Source organism: Apteryx rowi, unplaced genomic scaffold, assembly GCF_003343035.1.
Source record: "Apteryx rowi isolate R43461 unplaced genomic scaffold, aptRow1 scaffold_570, whole genome shotgun sequence".
NCBI classification, from domain to species: Eukaryota; Metazoa; Chordata; class Aves; order Apterygiformes; family Apterygidae; genus Apteryx; species Apteryx rowi.
Genome location: NW_020450839.1, coordinates 124,503 through 143,802, shown reverse-complemented (window position 1 = coordinate 143,802; position 19,300 = coordinate 124,503). Strand labels below are relative to the sequence as shown.

At 54.1% G+C, this 19,300-nt stretch overlaps 2 protein-coding genes across 10 annotated transcripts in view; one reads left to right on the top strand and one right to left on the bottom strand.

The window, feature by feature from the left end:
- The first annotated feature begins 131 nt into the window (after positions 1-131).
- FGF22 (fibroblast growth factor 22) lies at positions 132-4,894 on the top strand. The gene is made up of 3 exons (XM_026082236.1): positions 132-211; positions 4,236-4,339; positions 4,646-4,894. Exons 2-3 carry the CDS (start codon positions 4,241-4,243, stop codon positions 4,835-4,837), a joined length of 291 nt encoding a protein of 96 aa, XP_025938021.1. The 5' UTR covers positions 132-211; positions 4,236-4,240; the 3' UTR covers positions 4,838-4,894.
- A 56-nt stretch (positions 4,895-4,950) lies between these two features.
- The window catches only part of RNF126 (ring finger protein 126), a 28,392-nt gene continuing 14,042 nt past the window's right edge, over positions 4,951-19,300 (bottom strand). Inside the window, exons 1-10 of one of the 9 annotated variants that reach the window (XM_026082234.1) lie at positions 16,623-16,721; positions 15,302-15,360; positions 13,695-13,758; positions 12,906-13,147; positions 12,156-12,224; positions 12,001-12,070; positions 11,677-11,770; positions 10,798-10,913; positions 10,449-10,569; positions 9,318-9,458 (exon numbers count right to left, since the gene is read on the bottom strand). In XM_026082234.1, the coding sequence (XP_025938019.1) occupies positions 9,415-9,458; positions 10,449-10,569; positions 10,798-10,913; positions 11,677-11,770; positions 12,001-12,070; positions 12,156-12,224; positions 12,906-13,147; positions 13,695-13,758; positions 15,302-15,360; positions 16,623-16,706 (963 nt within the window). In that variant the 5' untranslated portion in view covers positions 16,707-16,721 and the 3' untranslated portion in view covers positions 9,318-9,414. Of the gene's footprint in view, positions 7,613-8,950; positions 9,055-9,265; positions 9,459-9,741; positions 10,570-10,797; positions 10,914-11,676; positions 11,771-12,000; positions 12,071-12,155; positions 12,225-12,905; positions 13,148-13,694; positions 13,759-15,301; positions 15,361-16,622; positions 16,722-19,300 lie in introns of those variants that run through there. The other 8 variants (XR_003256087.1, XR_003256086.1, XM_026082232.1 and 5 more) reach the window with 8 other exon arrangements.

Below are 19,300 nucleotides of genomic sequence, written 5' to 3'. Positions count from 1 at the left end.
GCCGGGGCGCTCGCCGTGCTGGCAGGGCCGGGACCGGGACCGGGACCGGGACCGGGCAGTGCCGCCTGGGGCGGCCGGCGGCCCCCGCGGAGCTACGGCCACCTGGAAGGTGACGTGCGCTGGCGGCGGCTCTTCTCCGCCACCCGCTTCTTCCTGCGCATCGACGGCGGCGGCGGCGTGGAGGGGACGCGCTGGAGGGAGCGGCCCGGCAGTGAGTGGGGCCGGGGCCGGGGCGGGGGCCGGGGGTCCCCGAGCCGCCCCACGTCCGCGCTGAGCCCCCGCGCAGGGCGGCAGGGCACGGGCAGGGCTGTGCCCCGACGGCGGGGCCGGGACCGCAGGGCGCATGGGGGGCTCCGGCTCGGGGGGGGGGGCAGCGGGACCGGTGCGGGGGCCTGGGTCTGAGCCGCGCGGCGCTGCCCGTGGGTCGAGCCGTGGGGCAGGACGGGCGCGAGCTGCGTGCCCGAGCGACGTCGGCCCCTGCCTGGGACGGGGCTGAGAGCCAAAGCCCGTCATCGGGGGCCAGGGCAGGGACCGGGCACCGGCGCTGCCGGACCAGGGAAGAGGCAGCCGGGCCGTGGCTGGGAGGAGACACGAGGCTGGACGGGGCGGCCGGCAGCAGCGGGGACGCAGCGCAGGGGCGGCGCGGAGGAGGCCGGGCACGCAGAGCCCCTTCTCCGGCTCCTGCTCTCCCGGCTGCGGCGGCCCGGGAGCCGCCCGATGCCTGTGCCCAGCGGGGCCGGGGGCGGCAGCCCTGTCCTGGCAGCGGCCGGGGGCTCGTCCCCGCACGGGCCGGGGTCTCTGCTTGCCCGGATGGAAAGGCACCAAGCAGTGACAGTCAGGGAGCTGCGGGATGGGAACCCCAGAGCCTCCTTTAACAGCCTGGGGAGGAGCGAATTCTCCTTAAGTCGGCGGCGGACGGAGGGGGCAGGGGCCAGGCTGGGCTCCGCAGGCTGCAGCGCCTCGGCTGCGCTGTGCCTCCGGCATTCCCGCGGGGACCCTGCGCTGTGCCGGGCCCTGGAGAGGCACCCGCGGCCCGCGGCCCTCGTCCCACCCGGGGACGGCTGCTCCCGCCAAGCAGCCCTGGGGAAAACCTCCCTGCAGGCGTGGGGAGGGCGACGGGTTTGGGTCCCTGCTCGGCTCCGGGGGGCGGCGGGACGCCTCCGTGCACCACCACGGCAGCCCCGGCTCTGGGGCACTGCCTCAGGTGGGGCCCCCGCAGTGGCTCTGCCGCAAAGCCTGGCGGAAAACCTCTGCACAAAGTCTCCTCCGAGGCATTCAGGAGCCTGAGACCCCCCCTCGCAGGATGACTGTCCGGAGCGGCTCATGGACAGCAGCTCCGGGCTGAGCTGAAATGGCTCCTGGTTTCTTCACACCCGAGAGCCGACTTTCCCGGGATCGCCGGAGTGACGGAGGGGAGGTTCATTGACGCTGCTGCCGTGCTGTTACGGAGGCCAGGGGAGCTGCCCGGCTTTGCCAGCTCTGCCTGGTGCCTGGGGGAGCTGGGGGAGACCTTCATCCCTCGGGCATGTCTCCTGCCAGCGCTGCCCCCCCCCCCCCCGGCGTGTGGGGTGATCTTGATCACACAAGCCTGGGAGGGGATCTGACTGCTCTCTGTAAACGCATCAGGGATCATCCTGGAGGAGGGAGAAGGGTTGGTGTAAGCTTCGGGCCAAGGCTAAAGAATCGAGGCTTAAGCACTGAGCGTCAGCTGAGGCAGGTGCGAGACAGTGCAGTGGCAGAGCACCGTTCTGGCTGTGGAGCAGATGATGTATAATCAGGATTAAAGGAGGCGGTGGCTGCTGACAGCACTGCCAGCAGGTCTCTTGCATCCGTGCAAGCCGGTGGGAGCCTCCCAGGCCGGGTGTGCTGCACCGAGCAGCCTGGCGAGGTCCGGCCCCGGCTGCGGTGGGATTGGCAGGGGCGCGAGCACCCCGACCGCGCGCGGCACCGTGCCAACCCTGCGGCGCGGCTGTGCTCATTGCCGACGCTCCCCTGGGCTGCTCCCACAGAGGGGCCGGAGTGGGACTCGCGGACAGCGTGTCCTGGCAGGGGAGACGGAGAGGGCGAGTGCCACGGGAGCCCAGCCTTGCTCAGGCTGCCAGCACAATCGGGAGCCTCGGGAACAAGCAGGCAGGATTAGGCCTTCTGCTGGGGCTGGGGCTGATGCTGCATCAGCTCCGCCCCGCAGCCGTCGGGAGAGGCCACGCGGCGGTGGGAAGAGGTGCTGGGGACGCCGGGACCAGGGTCCCCATGTCACCGGAGTGCAGCTCCCTGCCTGCGACGGGAGCTGGGTGCCGGGCTGGCCGGGGTGCTGCTGGGGGTCAGGGAAGGGGGATGGGGAGTGGCGATGCCTCGGCATCCCGAGGGAGTGGACCCCGGCACCAGAGAGGAGATGCCAGGCCCCGGGAGGGTGGTGGGGCTGGGGTGGGAAGGATGGTGCGGGATGGCCCCGGCGCTGAGCGCTGGGCAGCAGCATCCTCCGCGCAGGGCTGGCTCGGGTGTCAGAGCTGCAGATAACCGGCTCCGGGCTGGGCTGCGCCTGCCCCCACGCCTCCCGCCGGCCCCGCTGCAGCCCCTGCGCGGGGCTGGGCACCTTCCTGCGCGCCGGCGAGCAAAGCGACCACTCCGCTCTGCTGGGGCCTGCAGACAACACCCGGGGCCGAGCCGGACCGGGTGCTGGGAGCAGCGAGGGGTTATTTTTAGAAAAGCAAGAGTCCTTTGCTATTAATAGCCGCCGCTGCAGACAGCGATAAACTGAGATGGATTTGCAGGCATTTGCTCAGCCCTTCCCCACCGCCGCCACTCGCTAATGGCTTTGCTGGGCCGGTGCACGCCAGGCCAGGCCACACGGGCACCCGTGTCCGCCCCGTCCGTGCTCGGGGGGACGCGGAGGAGGCAGGCACAGTCGTGCTGGTGCTGAGGAAGAGGAGGAGAAAGCAGCTGGGAAGAGGGTCTCCAGCAGCTAGCGGGCAGCGGCAGGGAGCCGTCGGGGCGCAGCCGGGGCACGAGCACGGACGCACTCGCATGCCTGGTGGGCGGGCAGGAGCCGGGAGCGGGGCTGCATGTCCGGCAGATGCTCCTGGTTCGCTGGCAAGCAGCAGGGTCCGGCTGGAGCGAGGAGGTGCTGGAATCCAGCAAGTCTCCTGACGGAGCTGTGGGTGTTTCCACCGTAAAATCTGCCTGGTCTGACCACATGCCTTTCCGATTAGCGGCTCTGATGGGAGCTCTGCAGGCCAGGCACATGCACCGCCGGCCAAGCAGGCAGCCAGGCGCGGCTGGGTTTTGTAGAGCGTGGCTGCAGCCCCCCTCCAGCCCCCGGCTTTGCCCTTGCGTTGCACAGGGCTGCCCCACAGCCCTGCCTCCCGCCTGCACCCTCCACGCTCATGCCAAGCGGTGACCTGCACGGGCGCCTGCAGCGCCTGCCCTGCCGCATTGCGCTCACAGGCCTCCACCCAGGTGTGCACCATCACCTCCGTGCATCCATCCCTGTCATCCAGATGTGCACGATCACCTCCGTGCATCCACCCCATCATCCAGATGTGTGTGGTCACCTCCGTGCACGCACCCCGGGAAACCCACCCCCTGCAGCCCGTGCGCACTGCGCCGCCCCTTCCCCGGACACCCACCAGCGCTCCGGTTCCTTGCCCGGAGCAGCTCCCTCCCTTCCCAGGCCGAGGAAGGGTCTCGTCCAACCCTCCCGCCTTCCCGGGTGAGGCAGCTCAGGGAACAGCCAGCCCAGCGCCCGGGCTGCCTCCGCGGCAGCCCTCTGGCCCCGGTGCTCCTGCAGCCCCCAAGGGATGGTGAGCTGGCAGCCGGGTCGGGCCCCGGGCGCTGCAACACGTGTTGGCTAAGCACACAGACACGGCTGCTGCTTAGGGGAGAACAAACCAGAGGCCGGCACAGGGCAAAGACTGAAAATTTGTTCCAGGCATGCAGAGATTTTCCTTGGCATTGCTCCAATGCAGCCCCGCTCCTGGGAAGTGGCTGGGCCCAAGGGAGGAGAGAGGAGTAAAGATCAAACCCTCCCAAGATCAGCAGGTCCCTCGTCGTTGCTCGCGGTCCCTCCTGTGGGACAGCCCCGTCCCTCCGGCTGCCCTTGCGTCCTGGCAAGGGTCGGCTGGCCTCGTCCCTCCGAGGCTGCTCTCGGCACCCCCGGGCGCCCCCGGCCTCGCCGCGTTAGGGCACAGGCGCTTTGCGGAGGTCCCGACTCAGGCGGCGCTTCCCTGTGCCTGCAGGCATCATGGAGATCCGGTCGGTGCGCGTCGGCGTCGTGGCCATCCGAGCGGTGCACACCGGCTTCTACCTGGCCATGAACAAGCAGGGGAGGCTCTACGGATCGGTAGGTCCAATGCCGCCTCTCCGGGGACCGGATTGGGGTCCGCGGCACCGGGCAGAGCTGGAGCGGGGGGACGGCACGGGGTTTGCCCAGGACCCCAAATAAACTGGGACCAGAGCCCTGGAGCAGCCCCCTGGTTTCCCATGCCCTGACCATTCCCCATCCTCATCCCAAGGAGCCCCTCTGTCCTCCAGGGAGCCGGAGGAGCCCAGGCATCCTGCCCTGGCCCAGCCGCTCAGCCTCAGCCCCGGCGGCGGGCAGGCAGCGCGGAGCGGCCCCCGCTCACCCCCTTCCCTCTCCTGCCAGAAGGTGTTCAGCCCCAAATGCACGTTCAAGGAGCGCATCGAGGAGAACGGCTACAACACCTACGCATCGCTGCGCTGGCGCCACCGGGGCCGCCCCATGTTCCTCTCGCTCAGCGGCAAGGGCAGGCCCCGGCGAGGGCGTAGGACGCGACGCCAGCACCTCTCCACCCACTTCCTCCCCATGCTCGTCGCCTGAGCCCGGCTCCCGGACAGTCGGCCCTTGGGTTTGTCTTTATAGAARAAAAAAAAAAAAAAAAGGGGGAAAAAAAAAAGAAAAAAAGGGTTATTTTATATATATATACACATCTCTATTTTTTTGCTATTTATTGTTTTATTTTTTAAATGCACGGCGGAGATCGAGAGGACAGTGGTGGAGGCGAATGCACTAGACCCAAGCTACGGCCACTCAGGGACACGGCATCGCTGGGACACGGCTCTCCCTGTGCACCGGCTCTGCCTTGGCAGGATGAAGCAGCCTGGGCAATGCACTCGCTCCCTGCCCTGGCTGCCGCCGTCTCACCTTCGCCCGCAGCAGCCTGACCGTGCGGCTGTCGCATTGCCAACAGCATCGCTGCAAGGGCTGGGATGGGGCGAAGTCCGGAGGTGGGAAGGGACAGAGACTGCGGGGCCGGGACGTGCTGGAAGGCTGCTTTTGTCTCGTGTCCGAGCGCCTGTGGAAATTAAAGCCATGTTCACGGTGCAGAAGGGGGAGCGAGTCTTGGAGCTTTGCTTGCTTGGGCTGGCCCGGGTGGCCGCCGGCCCTTTCTCACCGACTGCAGCGTTGAGCGACTCGCCCGGGGTTGCCGTTGCAGCCACCGGCATCGGCCCTGCTGCTGCCAGCGGGGAGCCCGGCCCGGCCCCTGCCACGTCCAGCTCGGTGGGGACGCCCCCCCCAAACCTCCCCCCGGGAAACACCGGGGTGGCTTTTCCAGGGGCACCCATGAGGGAGCAGGGCGAAGGCAGGGGAAGCCCCGGGTCGCCTGGATGTGGCTGGGTGGAAGCACATGCGTGACTGTGCCGTACGGGGGCAACGGTGCAGCTGCCCCCGGGGTGGAGGCTTCCCGAGCGGGGGCCCTGCCGGGTGGGAGCGCAGCGGAGCCCAGGGCCAGCGGCCCATGACTCCTGTTCAGGTGGGCGACGCCTGATCCAAGCCATTTGGCTCAGGACACGAAACGCAGCAGGGGAAGCCGAACCTGACCCACCGCAGGCTGAAGCCAGTGCCTCAACACTTGGTCCAGCCCCTCACCTCGGTCCAAATCGGCTCCGATCTCACAGCGGCAGAGAGGGAGCCAGGCACTCTGAAGGCGACAGGTAAGCGGCTATAGACACCTTGCCTGGAGGGGACTGTGGCCAGAAATAGCACCAGCACCTCGGCTTCCCGGCCAGGGCTCGTTCCTGCAACGCCCTCCTCACCCCACTGCGGAGGCATCGCAGCTCGGTCACTTTGTCACGTCAGACATGAGCGATGGCCCAAGCAGAAACCACCAAACCCGTTCCATTTCTTACCGAACCAGCTCTAAACGAGCCCGTGTCAAGAGGGAACAGCCACTGCGTTAACTCTGTCATGACTGCTGCAAGGCGTCAGCCCGGGGCCTGGAGCCCCCGGCTACAGGGGAGCGGCAGCAGCCACCAAACCAGCACGTGTTTCGCTTCGTCCCTTCGAAACCCGCCAGGCATCTCGAGCATTTCACGCACACGAACAGATCACACCTGGTGCTGCTGGGGAGCCGGGAACACCCGACCGCGCAGCCAAGCAGCTAAAACCCAGCAGGCGAGGTCCGTGTTTCAGTGACTAAACGGCAAAGCCTTCCCCCGCCCCAGCCCAGCAGATGGGCACATAGAGGCCAAGCGGGGATCTTCCTGCTGTTACCTGCCTCCCAAGCCCAGAACCCAGTGGCAGAAGTTTCTGGCTCAACCTCCAGCGCAGGATGAGCTATTAACCCTGATATACCAGTCCTGAGATAAACCCTCATCCTGGAGGCATCCGCCCGCCGAGATCAAAGGCGCCATCGAACTGCCCTGGTTGAGCTGGCAAGAGCAACCCGAGAAAAACATTCCAGGACAATTGCTCAGGATCGCCGGCTGTGCTCAGCCAGCCAGGTCAGGCTGCTGTGGGTCCTGACAGGTTTTGGCAAATCGCTCCTCGCAATCAAAATTGGGGACATCTTCTCCAAACAATCTTCTATTCCGAAACAGTTCAAGAAACACCAGACAAGACACCTTTTCCATCCTACGGGGACACGTCCCTCCTTGGAAAGCTTTCTGGGGGAAGGGCCAGGTGTCTGAGCTAAGGCTCTTCAGAAGAGCCCGAAGCCCTGCGGGGTGCCAGGACCTTGACGTACGCAGCAAGGCAGGCCAGCACCTGCCCCAGCCGCCCTCAGCCCAGCTCACAGGGCCCCTTCTGAGCATTCAGAAGACGGGGAAGACACAGGGAGCCTCCAGAGCAGCGAAACTCTTTCCACCCCACACAGTGCAGCACAAACTCAAGGTGGAGCAGGTCACGGGTTTCAGCAGCGCGAGGCCGCTGAGGAGCGGCGCAGGCCGGTTTCGCGATGCCGCTGGCTCCACAGAGCCCGGCGGCTTTGCAGGGGGTCACTGGAAAGCAGGGCACAGCTGCCAGATTGCTCAAGTCCCCCACCAGCCTCTTGCCTGGCCCTGTGACACTGACAGGGCTGCCAACATCCGGCTGGCGTCCACAGGGCAATCGGCTCCTCCTTCATTCCACAGCCCGAGTTTCTTCCTGCTGCACTCAGTAACTTCCAGGCCATGTCCGAGTTCCTGCAGCTGAGTCACCAAAGGGACAGACAGACAGCCACAAGAGCCAAGGACAGGGCTTTGGGACAAGGGTTCCAGTGCAAAGTCGCCTGCAGCAGCAGCTTGCCAAGGGGGACGGCAGGGCACAGCAGAGCAGGTGCCGAGCGGGAAGCTGAGCAGCCGGAGTGCTGCTGGCTGGGAAGGCGGCAGGTTGGAGCTGGAGAAGGAAACATCTGACTTAAGCTGATGGAGCCCGTGTCTGCCCTTGGCAAAACCGACCCGAGGTCCTTCAGCGTTCATCCCAGAGCGAGATTCGCTGGGGCACAGTGGGAGGGTAGAGACAGGACCTAGTCTTGCAGCCTGGCCTGTGCCCGTATCAGCAGGGCCAGACCCCAGACCTGAAGAGCAGCCCCCAACGCATTCAGACTCAAAGGAGAGAAACGCTGCACTGAGCAGCTGCCAAGCCTTGGAGAGCACCAATGGACAGTTACCCAGCCCAGGGCAAACTCAGGGGAGAGCGCTTCAACCGAAAATTTCAATAAGCTTTAAGCTATTGCACTGTAGCTTGCATTTGCCAGGGGCTAAGAGCACACGGTGAGCTTTGTGGCCAGTGGATGTGCAGCAGCTCATTAAGTGAGCTTAAACTTGCTCACATCCGAGGCCTGTGCTTGCCTGTTACAAGGCTCCTGGCTCCATAGGTGTCTTTCCAAAGGTGGTCCAAGCGGGGACACAGCCTTAACTGAGCACAAGAAAGCCTAACGCAAGATGAGGAAGGTGGCAACTTCCCAAGGAGACAAACAGCAGAGGAAGAAAATGGCAGAAGGTGAAGATGAAGAAAACTCAGGTGAAGTGATACTTCAAAAGTCAGCATGAACTACTGCAGTGCTTGTTTCAGCAGATGATGAGAGGGAAGGGGGGGGGGGGGGGGGGCGGACCAGGACTGGGAGTTGCTGAAGTGAAAGGAATGCAGTAAGGACTAAGAGACAGGAGAAAAGCATGGAAGAGCAGCAAGGAGAAGGACAGGCTATCCGTCCTAATAAAGACGGCATCTGCCTACTCAGAGGGGAGTGTAGGACCAGCTCCAATGCAGAAGATCAGCTCTACGGTACAGGCCTCTCAAGCGCAAGCTCGCAGTGAAGTTCAAAGCCCTGCAAAGCACCTGGACTAGGGTGCAAGAGCAAGCCAAGAGATACCCCTCACCTCTGGCTTACACCAAGCAAGGTCCCGACACACAGACTGGAGTGTAAAATGCCTTCACACAAACACTAGGTTAGCAGGTCAGGATGACCTGGCTGTGACAGAAAGAGACATCAGTCGACATCTGCCCAATGCAATACAGACCAACACTTCCTGAGACAGGGAGAAAACTGCTTTTCTCTTCTCAAACCCTTTTTTTGGCTCCAAGGTATTCTACCTGCTGCCACATAGAAGCATGTCAAAGACACTGCCTTCTTGCTCCTCCTGCTGGTACCACACAGGACTGCTGAGCAAACAGTCACCTTCTTCCTTTATGGAGGCTGGAAGAAGCAGCCAGTAGAGCAGAAGCCACACTCACCTCTTCCTGTGCACACTCCTCTAAAGACATCACATGCAGAAGCATGCAAGCCTGTCCCATGTTCAAGATCCAAGGCTTCTTTTAGAGAGCTGGCAGTGCTGCACCTAGAGTTTCAAGGTGATCAGAACAATAAATGAAGCCCCTCAGTGAGAGATCCCAGTAAACCTGTGTTTTTATCCCTGCCTCACATCTCCCAGCCCAAGTGAGCACGGATACACACACAGCAGGTAGGAGACTGCCCCGCTCTGGTCATGTTCTTTTCATTCTCCAACCCCCGGTTCTGCCAAGGAAACTGAGTCACAAGCACACCTGGGATGTTTGTCTCTCTCTCTTTTTTTTTTAATCAGCTGTATTTTAAGTAGCTTTGAAATACATTTTTCTCCAAAGTGTCATTTTTCCCGTATGTTATTTGATCACAATGATATTTGGCTGGTCCTTGCTCTGGTGCACGCCCAGTCCTGATGTCAACACACTGGAAAAGTCCATTCAGGCTGTGAGAAGGGCAGGACTGCAACAGGGAGAAGGTGGTAAAAAATACAAAAGACCAGGCAAGGATGCTTTCAGTTGCAATCCTGCAGCCAACCACTCAACGATCTGCAAGCTGGCAATGCACGCATGGGGTGCTGGTCATGTAGGAGTCTGGTGCCTAGAGGTCACAGCATGCCTGCACGCAGCACGCCAGGAGGGCTCTGACAAGCCCGGCCTGCCCTTGGATGAAACAGGACAGCTCGGCACAGCAGTCTCCAGAGAGCTTACCCTGTAGTTTTCCACAAATCATGCATAACTTCTCGTTGAGCTGAAATGTCCATTTATTTAACAGCAGTAATAATTTAAAATTATAAAAACCCTTTCAGTGTTGAATATCAGAAGGGCAATGTTATAAAGAAAAATAAATGGGAACTGAGATGGGGAAGGGAAGGATGATGGGGTCTATTTCAAGAGTTCATTTTTTTCAGTGACAACTATTTGCCCTCCCCAGCTGGAGATCCTGGGAGGGAGGCAGTATTATTATGCTTTCATTTTAAAGATTTCAATCTCCAAAGCAGAAGAGATAGTATCCAAGGGGAGGAGGAGGAGCAAAAGAAAGAAAGAAAGGAATCTCGAATTCAAAACCATACAAACAACCTTTCCATTCAGAATTGCAACCGCTAGCTCAGCACCTTGGGTTTCCCATCTGTGGAGCGCAGCAGCCTTTCACTGCAATGTTTAAAAGTCCACGCGGCAAATGGATGTATTAATAGACAGAGCTCTTTCCCCCCCCCCCCCATCACAGAACTTGAGGCTTCTCATCTCTGAAGAACCCAGAGTCTCTGTGTCTTCAGAACTCAAAAGGGAATTCTGGGGGTTCCGTTTCCCCCCTGCCACCCTCCCCTCGCTCTGCTCTGGAAGCCCCTTTCGTTGCTTACGTTGGCTAGGGAGGGAGGGAGGACAGTGGACAGGGCCCCGGGGACAGAGGGTTGGATTAAGATTCATGAGTTGTTCGATGAGTTTTCATTACTTGGCGAGCTGGAGGAAGAGGAGGAGGAGGAGGAAGAGAAATTCATCCCTGTGAGTCCTGGGGGGTTTGTGGCAGTGTTTTGTCCGCTTAAGCTTTTCCGGCACACAGGACACGTGTCATGCTTTGGAGAGCAGACAAAAACAAAACAAGAAATATGGGAAACAGGATTAGAAACAAGATATAGGAGCAGCACTCAAATAAAAGGCTAGAATGACTCTCCTTCCTCTGATCAAAGGCTGCTCACATTTAGGCCTCATCATGGAGGTATGAAAATATTTACAGAGAACAGCACCACCAGAAAACACTCAATTGCCACAAAATCCAAGTGACCCGCTCAGACGGAACTAACCTGTTCCAGCCAAGGGACTATGCAGCTGTTATGGAATAGATGATTGCAAGGTAACTGTCGGACATTTTCACCAACTGTATAGTCTTCTTTACATACAGGACACTCTAACCCAGAATCTGTATCACAAAGAGAAAGCAAAACACAGATGAGTAATAAAGGAAAGAATGACACTCAATAGGGCCCAACTCAGGATCCCATCACCCCTTCCCCCCCACTAGGCTCCTGTGGCTGCTGACCCTCCCACTGCTTCATCCCTGCAGATGGGAAAGCTTGTTGCTTTGCAGTTCCCACCACCATTACTCCATCCCTCATCGCCCTGTGTTTGATTGGTTCTTCCCTTCTTCAGACTACTATTCTAAGAAACATATTTAATGCACATCTGTAACAACACATCTGGTGTTTTATTTGTGTCTATCATACTAACAAATAAGAGGAACCCGTTGGTCCTCAGGCTCACACAGCAGGACTGCAAAGCACTGACAGCCAAGGAGCCTGACCTCGGGCAGATTGTGTGCTGGCAGTTTACTAGCACATCCTCCTGCCCTGCCTACAGCAAGTCTAGAAGACAGCTGTCAGAACACCACAGCACAGAGCTGCAGTCCAGCCGATCAGCTTGCCAGCCTGCGTGTGCTTCTTTCATCTTTATCCACATCGAACTTTTCAGAACAGACAGTTTGCCTCCTCAGGGCAAATACATCCAGTCTACATTTCTCTTTTCTTTGTGCAAGTATAACGGAGCAAATACTTAAGCCTTCTCCCCGCTTTGAAAAGTTTCAGGCCTTCAAGGTACTAGTAGATAAAATTAAAATCCCAAGAGACTATTACACAGAAGCGTCACAGAGCTCTTTGTGAATGATTCTCTGGAGGAGACGTACATACCTACGTGTTCCTGTGTGATCTGTATGGTGGGGAGGGCCTGGATCTTTTCTTTGTCTGCTGGCGGTGGTCCAGTGTTTTCAAACTGATTTAGTAACTGAAAAAACAATAGGCCACAGAAGGCAGAAAGAAGATGGGAGTTCAGCAGTGCACAGAATCTGTCCAGTTACTGAACCAACACACTCAGCCCCAGCATCCCCTGCGCTATGGACCTTGTCTCACATTTCTACACCTTCAGTAGTTTGCTCCCCTGCATCACACTGAGCGCTGGCAGTTTTGCAGCACTGCACAAGAGGACAGGAGGCTCCATTATAATGTCAGTTTTACCTGTGTAATAATTGCATCCAAGCCGTTTGCACCCCAGGCATAGTCCATTGGATTTGAATGCAAGACTCCCCTTTAAGAATAAGGACAATAATTAAATTCCACTGCGAGTACCAGCAAGAACACTGTCAGAAAGAGCAGTTCATATTCCAACTCACCAAGGACCTAGTCCTAGGTTTGGTATTGTTGTAGGTGCAATTATTCCATTGACCAGCTGCTGAATAATTCTGAAAGTCAACAAAAACAGAATCAAATAAGAATTAGCGTTTGTTAGCTCCCAGCCCAAAACCCTGATATGGAAGGAGTGGCTAAATACTGCTACATTGTCGGGGGGGAAAAAGGCAAAACAATTTCCTGTAGCAAAGGCAGCTGCATCTTACAAACTGATTATTCATTGCTAAAGATAAGTTTGAATATTTTATCCAGAAGGGGATGATTTCTGATAAAGATGGCAAATTGCCTCTCCAGCATACAATTAAAGAAATGTAAGTCTTATTCTCCAGTGTTCTCTACTATTTCCTTTCACAATTAATACAACATTTTGGTAACATCTGATCATGACCAGGGAATGCTTTCTTACTGCAGGTTTATGGGTAAAATCTCCCAGCCATACTGTAGTCTAGACCACTGTGCTCAGGTAAAATAGCCCCTACAAACTGAACACAAGAGCTTGAGCACAGCTCTAGTCCTAGCTGAAGTTTGACCATCCAGAAGCAAGAGTTCACATGGGACAAAGCTGGGCATCTATGAAGGACGGTCAGACTGGACAGCTCTGCTTGGGAGCAGCCCTTAAGAGACTAGTCCTCACACATTTGAGGAAAAGAAATGGACTGATTCCAGGCTAACTCACATCAGTGAAAAATAACTGGGCTTCTGATCCCCACAAAGACCTTGGAAGCTGTTCTCACCCTTCTAGCGTGGGAACTCCCTCGTGCCTGCCAGCGGCACGCCGTGTGGCAAGACGAGCTCGGGGCTGCCTTGCACCGTATCTATGCCGAGACTGATGCTCTCGCTCCCTCCGGTTCTCAGAGTCCCTGTTGTCTTCTGATTGCACATTGGACCCAAAAGGAAACTCAAAGCTGTCATCAAAAATCCCAAAGGCAAATTGGCCATAGCCCTGTGGCAAGGTGAATAAGTGCTGATCCACATTCTGGGAGGGAGAGAATTCAAGGAGCAGATTGTAATGAGAAGAGAAGCAGCTCTTAGCTTTTACTACTGGCATTTCACCAGCCTTCCAACAAAGATTAGTCTCTTCAGATCCCCAACAGCTCACAAACCTTGGTTAACACAGGTGATCAGTGCACACACAGAAGTAGCTTAGTGATGAACAGACAACACAGACTGAAACTACATAAGAAAGTAGGAAATAGTCACTGTCACTTCCCTGGTTTCTCTGTAGCTGCTGCATGTAACTACTGCCTTTTAAGCTGAGGCTACTGCACAGCAACACACCTAGACAGCTCACTAAATCCCAGCTTAGCCCTCTCACAACAAGAATAAGGTACAAGGGATGGTTCTATTAAAAAAATCGTACAGTAGAAATACTACATGCAGAGTTTCAAGAGTGGTATGTGGATGATATTAATATATCCTTCCCTCAAATGTTGTCAAAATCCAGGGAACATTTAAACAATCTACTAATAGAAAGTACTTCAACGGCAACAAAGAAATTATTGGAGGAGGTAGAGAGGACTTACCTCGAAAGGATGCCTGCTCTGATCGCTGGTTGATGTGGAGGAGCTGGTCTCATTGTCAGTGTTCCTGAGAAGCGTGAAGAGCATTAGTAAGCCTCAGAAGGGTACTATGGAAAGACTTTCCCAGCAGAGAGGATCAAGGGACACAATCTTGACATGAAAAGCAGGCACCATAGCAGCTCAGTTATAGCACACACTTTTACAGGAAGCGACTGATTCGTTTTTGCACAGAGCCAGGGCTAGAGGGACCTAAAAAGTCTGCCAGCCTAACTTTCTCCCCTGTGGCAGGATCAGCTCCAGCCAGTCCAGATGCTAGCCTGTCCTCAGCTGCTGATTTTTTAATTGTCCACATCAATCTTCATTTCACCTCCCTTGCAACCCTCATTTTCCTACAACTTCATCCATCTCTTCCAACCCTTTTAGATTCTGATTTCACAAAGCTACAGAGAGTTGTACAACTACAGTGTCAAGCAAGGATTCCCTGCACAATCCACCTCAAACGAATCAGCTAATCCTCTGGAACACGAGGAAGGATTTAAGGTACAAACCCTGAACCCAAACACGCTTAAGCCTAATCTTGGATCAAAGGAATTTCTTTCTTGCAAAGTCACGCAACCAGAGAAGGAAATGGGACAGATTATTAGGAAAACCCTTAATACTGTTAGGCTTCTGCTTTTGGAGAGCTGTAGGAGCATTTACTCCTCAGTATCTAGATCTATACTTTGACATTAAAGACAACAAAAAACTAAGGTTCAGAGATTAAGAGATTCTCCCATGGTTACAGCAAATGACCAGTACAGTTAGGATTAGCTAGGATTGATTTCCAGCCTCTAGTAATCAGATGAAACATCACCTTTTCAGTACAGAAACCTAAGTCTGTAAAGACTACTGCTCTCCCAGCTTTACGAATGGTTGGTAGGCAGGAACATGCATCTGATGGACATCCCACGCGGTTCAGTAAGTCCTGCACTGAGGGCGTGCCAGCCTGACCACATGCTGCTCAGCCCTCACACCATTCAGAGCCAAGGTCCAGCAAACGTGCCTGAAGCATTTTAAGACGATTTTCCTACTGCTGTCCACTCTGACACTGTTGCAGAGAGAAGCACCATTGCTGAGTCAGCAGTAAAGCACATGAACGTAGATCTCAGCTGCTTCAGTGCAGAGTCCAAAGGCTTGGTCAAAATGTAGCCCTGTTAGTACTGTAAACTAAGATATCGAATTCTACACTGACACATACGTACACTCTCCATTCTGCAGATCCTTCTTTTCAGACAGTTATCGCTACACAATAACCCAAAAGGGCTAGAGCTACCACATTCCATGTGGAAAGCCTCTCTGCCATCATTTTTTCTTTTAAATCAACCCTTTCCTCCCTGCATTTACCAGCAAAGTATGACACAGCATTCCCATAGCTGAGGTACCTATAGAGGCAAACCGTGCAAATTAAGCACTACGGAACCATAGTGAAGAAAGATAAGCCAAATACTGGCCAGCAAAAGTAAGAATAGTGTATTTAGTATGTGGCACTGTCTTTTATCTAGAAGAGGAAAGAAAACAGAGCAAAGCAGACTAGGTTGCTCTAGCAATAAAATTTGGGAGCAGCACATTACCTTGGCTCTTCAGGAAGTTCTTCAATAAAACCAGATTCACACCTTGGGCAAATATAGTCCTATAGGAGAGAAAAGACTGAATGAGAAAAAAGTCTCATGTAAAAGCCGCAGAGTGCCTTCAGTGTGATGGGATGGAAAAGGAGCCCTGTGGTCCATTCTCCCAATGCTACTATTAGAGAGAGCACAGTTCTGAGCACTTAAGATGATCTCCAAGAAGCCAGGCACACAGAACAACAGTTTCAGAAGAAATTCACATTGTCCCAGACTATTTCACAGATTGACTGACTGTTCCCTGAATTGAGTGGGCTTAGTTATAAATTCAGCAATAGCCTCCCTAGCTCACACCCTCCCAGAGCATGTTTCAGTTCATTAAGGCAGGTAGAAGGCTGCAGGAATTCTTAAGAAAGGAATTCAGTCCAGATGAAGATACTTCACAGAATGATTAGGTAGAGACAGAGAACCATCTGGCTTTCTCCATAGTGCAGTACAATAAGTTTTAAATCCCGCATAACGCTATTTTAAGGGTAACAGCTTGTCCACCCAGTGCAGATAGGACACCGTTACTGTAAAAATCATATTTAAAGATACTTCTATCATCTGTATTACTTAGTATAAATGGCAAGCAGAGCTTTCACAGCAGAGCCAAAAAGACCCCAAAACGCTGGTATTTGCCTTGACCAGACTGGTGAGGGAAATTATTAAGCCAGAACCTGTTTGGAACATGGCTTTAGAAAGATTTGGATAACACCAATTAATCCCCAGTATAGACAGAGCATTAGGCAACTTTTGATGTAGTTCTGGGTGAAATGAAAGCAAAACCACCAGCTTTCCCAGAAAGGTAACACTCAAATACTAGTTTTTAAATAGCTGGGTGTTTGTATGTCTCCTCCCATCCCCAAAAAAGAGGCCAGACTCTCCTAATGAAATAGCAACAAATGGAATTACAGTATGGGCTAATTACAGCATCACTGTCACTTAGGAAGAATTAAATGGAAAGCTATTACTAATAAAGTCTGGGATTCACACCACACAGACTTCAAGGAGACACAAGAGGGTCATTCTGCAACACAAAATACCAGAATTTTACACTCCCACGCTCAACGTTCATTACAGAGAGCTACTGCCATATTTCTAGCTTTTAATACTGAAGACCGTATATTTTATAATAAACAGCCTGTCTATTCAGATGCAGGAGTCCTCAAGAGTTTGCTACTGTTGCTTTTCTCACAATTCTCAACGTTAGCGAATAATTCATACTTCATGATCACACTATCATAGTGAGAAGAAACTCTGAATGCGTAAGAACACGAAAGGAAATTACTTCGCCTTTCAGCAGAGTGTGGTCATTGCACTTGACAAGAAATAATGCCGTACAGCACAGCGGCGTTGGAACAGGAACCAACATATCCTGTACCTAACTTGAACCAAAGTTAAGGTGGAACAGTTAGTGCGGACAAAATATAACCGCCCAAACCCTGGGCAAGACACAGGACCCAATTCCGCTAAAGCTAAACTCAGTATGCTAGAGATTTAACAGCCTCTAAGAAAAACAACCCCCCACCACCACCACCACACTGGTTCTCTTTGCTATTTTTATGTTCAAGATTGTAATATGCCCTAAAACAAACTTAATGGATTCCCAGAAAGAGGACAGGATGCAAGTCACATGAGTTTACTTTGATAAGACATATGGCACTCTTCAAGCCAACGCAGTAAAAACTGATGAGCGCCAAGCAAAGCACAGTGGCACTGGTGATCCACTTGATACTGTCCCTGTCTGCCCAGGAAGATAAGGAATTAGCAAGACACCATCCAGTTATACGTCCTAGAAAAGGACTTAGGGAAGTTGCCACTCCCTCTTCCACGAAGAACTCTTTAGATTTGCAGTTGCGAAATAACTAGGTCTACAGAATTTACACAATGTTTGATTTCAAGAACATTTCTACACCATCCAAATTCCTCTCAGAGCTGGTTATTGGCGCACAAGAACAGCTGTGTAGGTTACAGAAAGTTAATTCAATTTCCTCTGCCTTTGAAATAAGCCCTTACTATTTTACTGAACATTTTAGCAGTACACCACTGGGACAAATTATTATGCTAGCCACACTCGAGAGAAATAAGTGATTTACTTCTCTCAACTCTCCTATGTGAAGGAGACTTTTTTTGCTTACAGACAACTTTGAACATAGTAATCAGCAAATTCTTTTGCAGCTGGAACGGCACAAATGTCAAAGTTTGCTGCTTCTCAAACAGTTTGAATCATTCCTTTTGCAGCATATGCCATGACTTCTCCAATATAGTAACTCAGTCTGCAATCAGTAAGTGAAACCAAACTAACTGGATCCTAAATAAGTTCATTGACTATCAATCAACTAAACCTGAACCTACAACAAAAGTTGTTTGCTCCCTAACACAGTTCAGTACATTCGCTACCAGATGTGCTCTGCTGGCATATCCAGGTAGGGTGTTTAAACAAGGGTGAAATAAAAGAGGTTGTTCAAACAAAGATAAATGACAAATGTGTCTAGGATTCAGCCTTCAGCACCTCAGCCACTTTCTCAAGCCAGTCTGTTTATTTAGCAGGAGCATATTGACAGTTTTGTCCTCATACTTAAATACAATGTTAGATGTCGGTAGATGCTAAATACAATGTTACCATCAAGGCCTCCCCTCACCCTAAGCAGCGAAACTGATCAAGGGGGTGAAAGGAAAAATATCACGTCACAAAAACAAATTCACAGTGAAGGCTAATCAATTGCTCTGGTAGAGAGACATCTTTAACTCACAATCAAGCTATTGCTTGACTTTTAAAATGAAATAAATGATAAAATGGAAAAAAATATTATGCTTTATTCTAACAAGATTCTGTCAAATATCTCAGAACAAATAAAGACTCAGAAACAAAGGCAGGGCTTGTTAACTTCATAATCAGATTTAACATCTTACAACATTTGGTAGACTAGCAAAAAAATCTAGTCACGATCAACACGATCAGTTATTTTCCAACAGCCAGCGTTCCTTTTCTACACTCACCAGGAAAATATGAGTCTTTACAAGTAGGCAGCAAGGTTTTTACTCAGTGATTAAAGTAAACCTGCTCGAGCACTGCTACTAGCCTATGAAGTGCTTCTGCATTACTAGTGGAAATACTGTGCGCATATCATTTGTGTATCTGCCCATTCCTATGTCTCAGAAATTATCACTCATGAAACTTTTCTCATGTTTGTTTAAACCATAGTGAAAAATGACAAAAAAGAGAAAACCTCTCATTATCCCACAGATTCAGTTCGTTCCACACAAGGAAGTGGATAATGGTGTTTTCTTAGTTTGGAGAACTGTCACACAGATGACCCTTTCAGTCAGCTGGAGACGCACTGGATGAGAAAAGGCCACGGACTTGGATGGGGAAGGGCTGCTAGAAGCGAGTACCTTGGGAGAGGCATCCCACCAAATTTGCTTTAAGACAGCTTTTGGTTAATGGATCCATCCTTATAACAGATGCCTTTACAGCACACACTCAGTAAAACACTGCAGCCCCCAACAGCCGACAGCCCCCAGCAGACAGGCCTGGTGGGACCCCCCAGCAGCACACGCCACCCCACTGCCCTGCTCCCAGCGCGGCCCTTCCCGCTCCCTTCGTCCAGGCCTCCCCACCGCCTTCCTGCGCACCAGGAAGAGGAAGAGGACACGGACACCCACCGCCGCGCCTCCCCGCGCTCCTCCAGCGCACCCTGTCTCTGGCTTCGCCGGCTGCTTTCCTTCGGCCCGAGGCCCCACGGCCCCCCACTACCCCCAGGCAGCCCCCCACAGCCCCCTCCCAACCCCGTCCTGTTCCCTACCCCCCCATATTGCCTCACTCCAGGGCTCCCCCCTTCCCTCGCTCAGAGCCAGGCACCTGCCCTCACCCCAGAGTCCCCACCCCCGAGTCCCCCACACACTCAGAGCCCCCAACCTCTCTGAACCCCCACCCCTGAGCCCTCCAACCTCTGAGCCCCCACT

What these genes read in the sequence shown, in the direction of transcription:
- FGF22 (XM_026082236.1), top strand. Translation starts at nt 4,241, where the DNA reads ATGGAGATCCGGTCGGTGCGCGTCGGCGTCGTGGCCATCCGAGCGGTG. An exon ending in AGGGGAGGCTCTACGGATCG is followed by an intron (nt 4,340 to 4,645) that starts GTAGGTCCAATG and finishes TCCTGCCAGAAG; the next exon opens with GTGTTCAGCCCCAAATGCAC.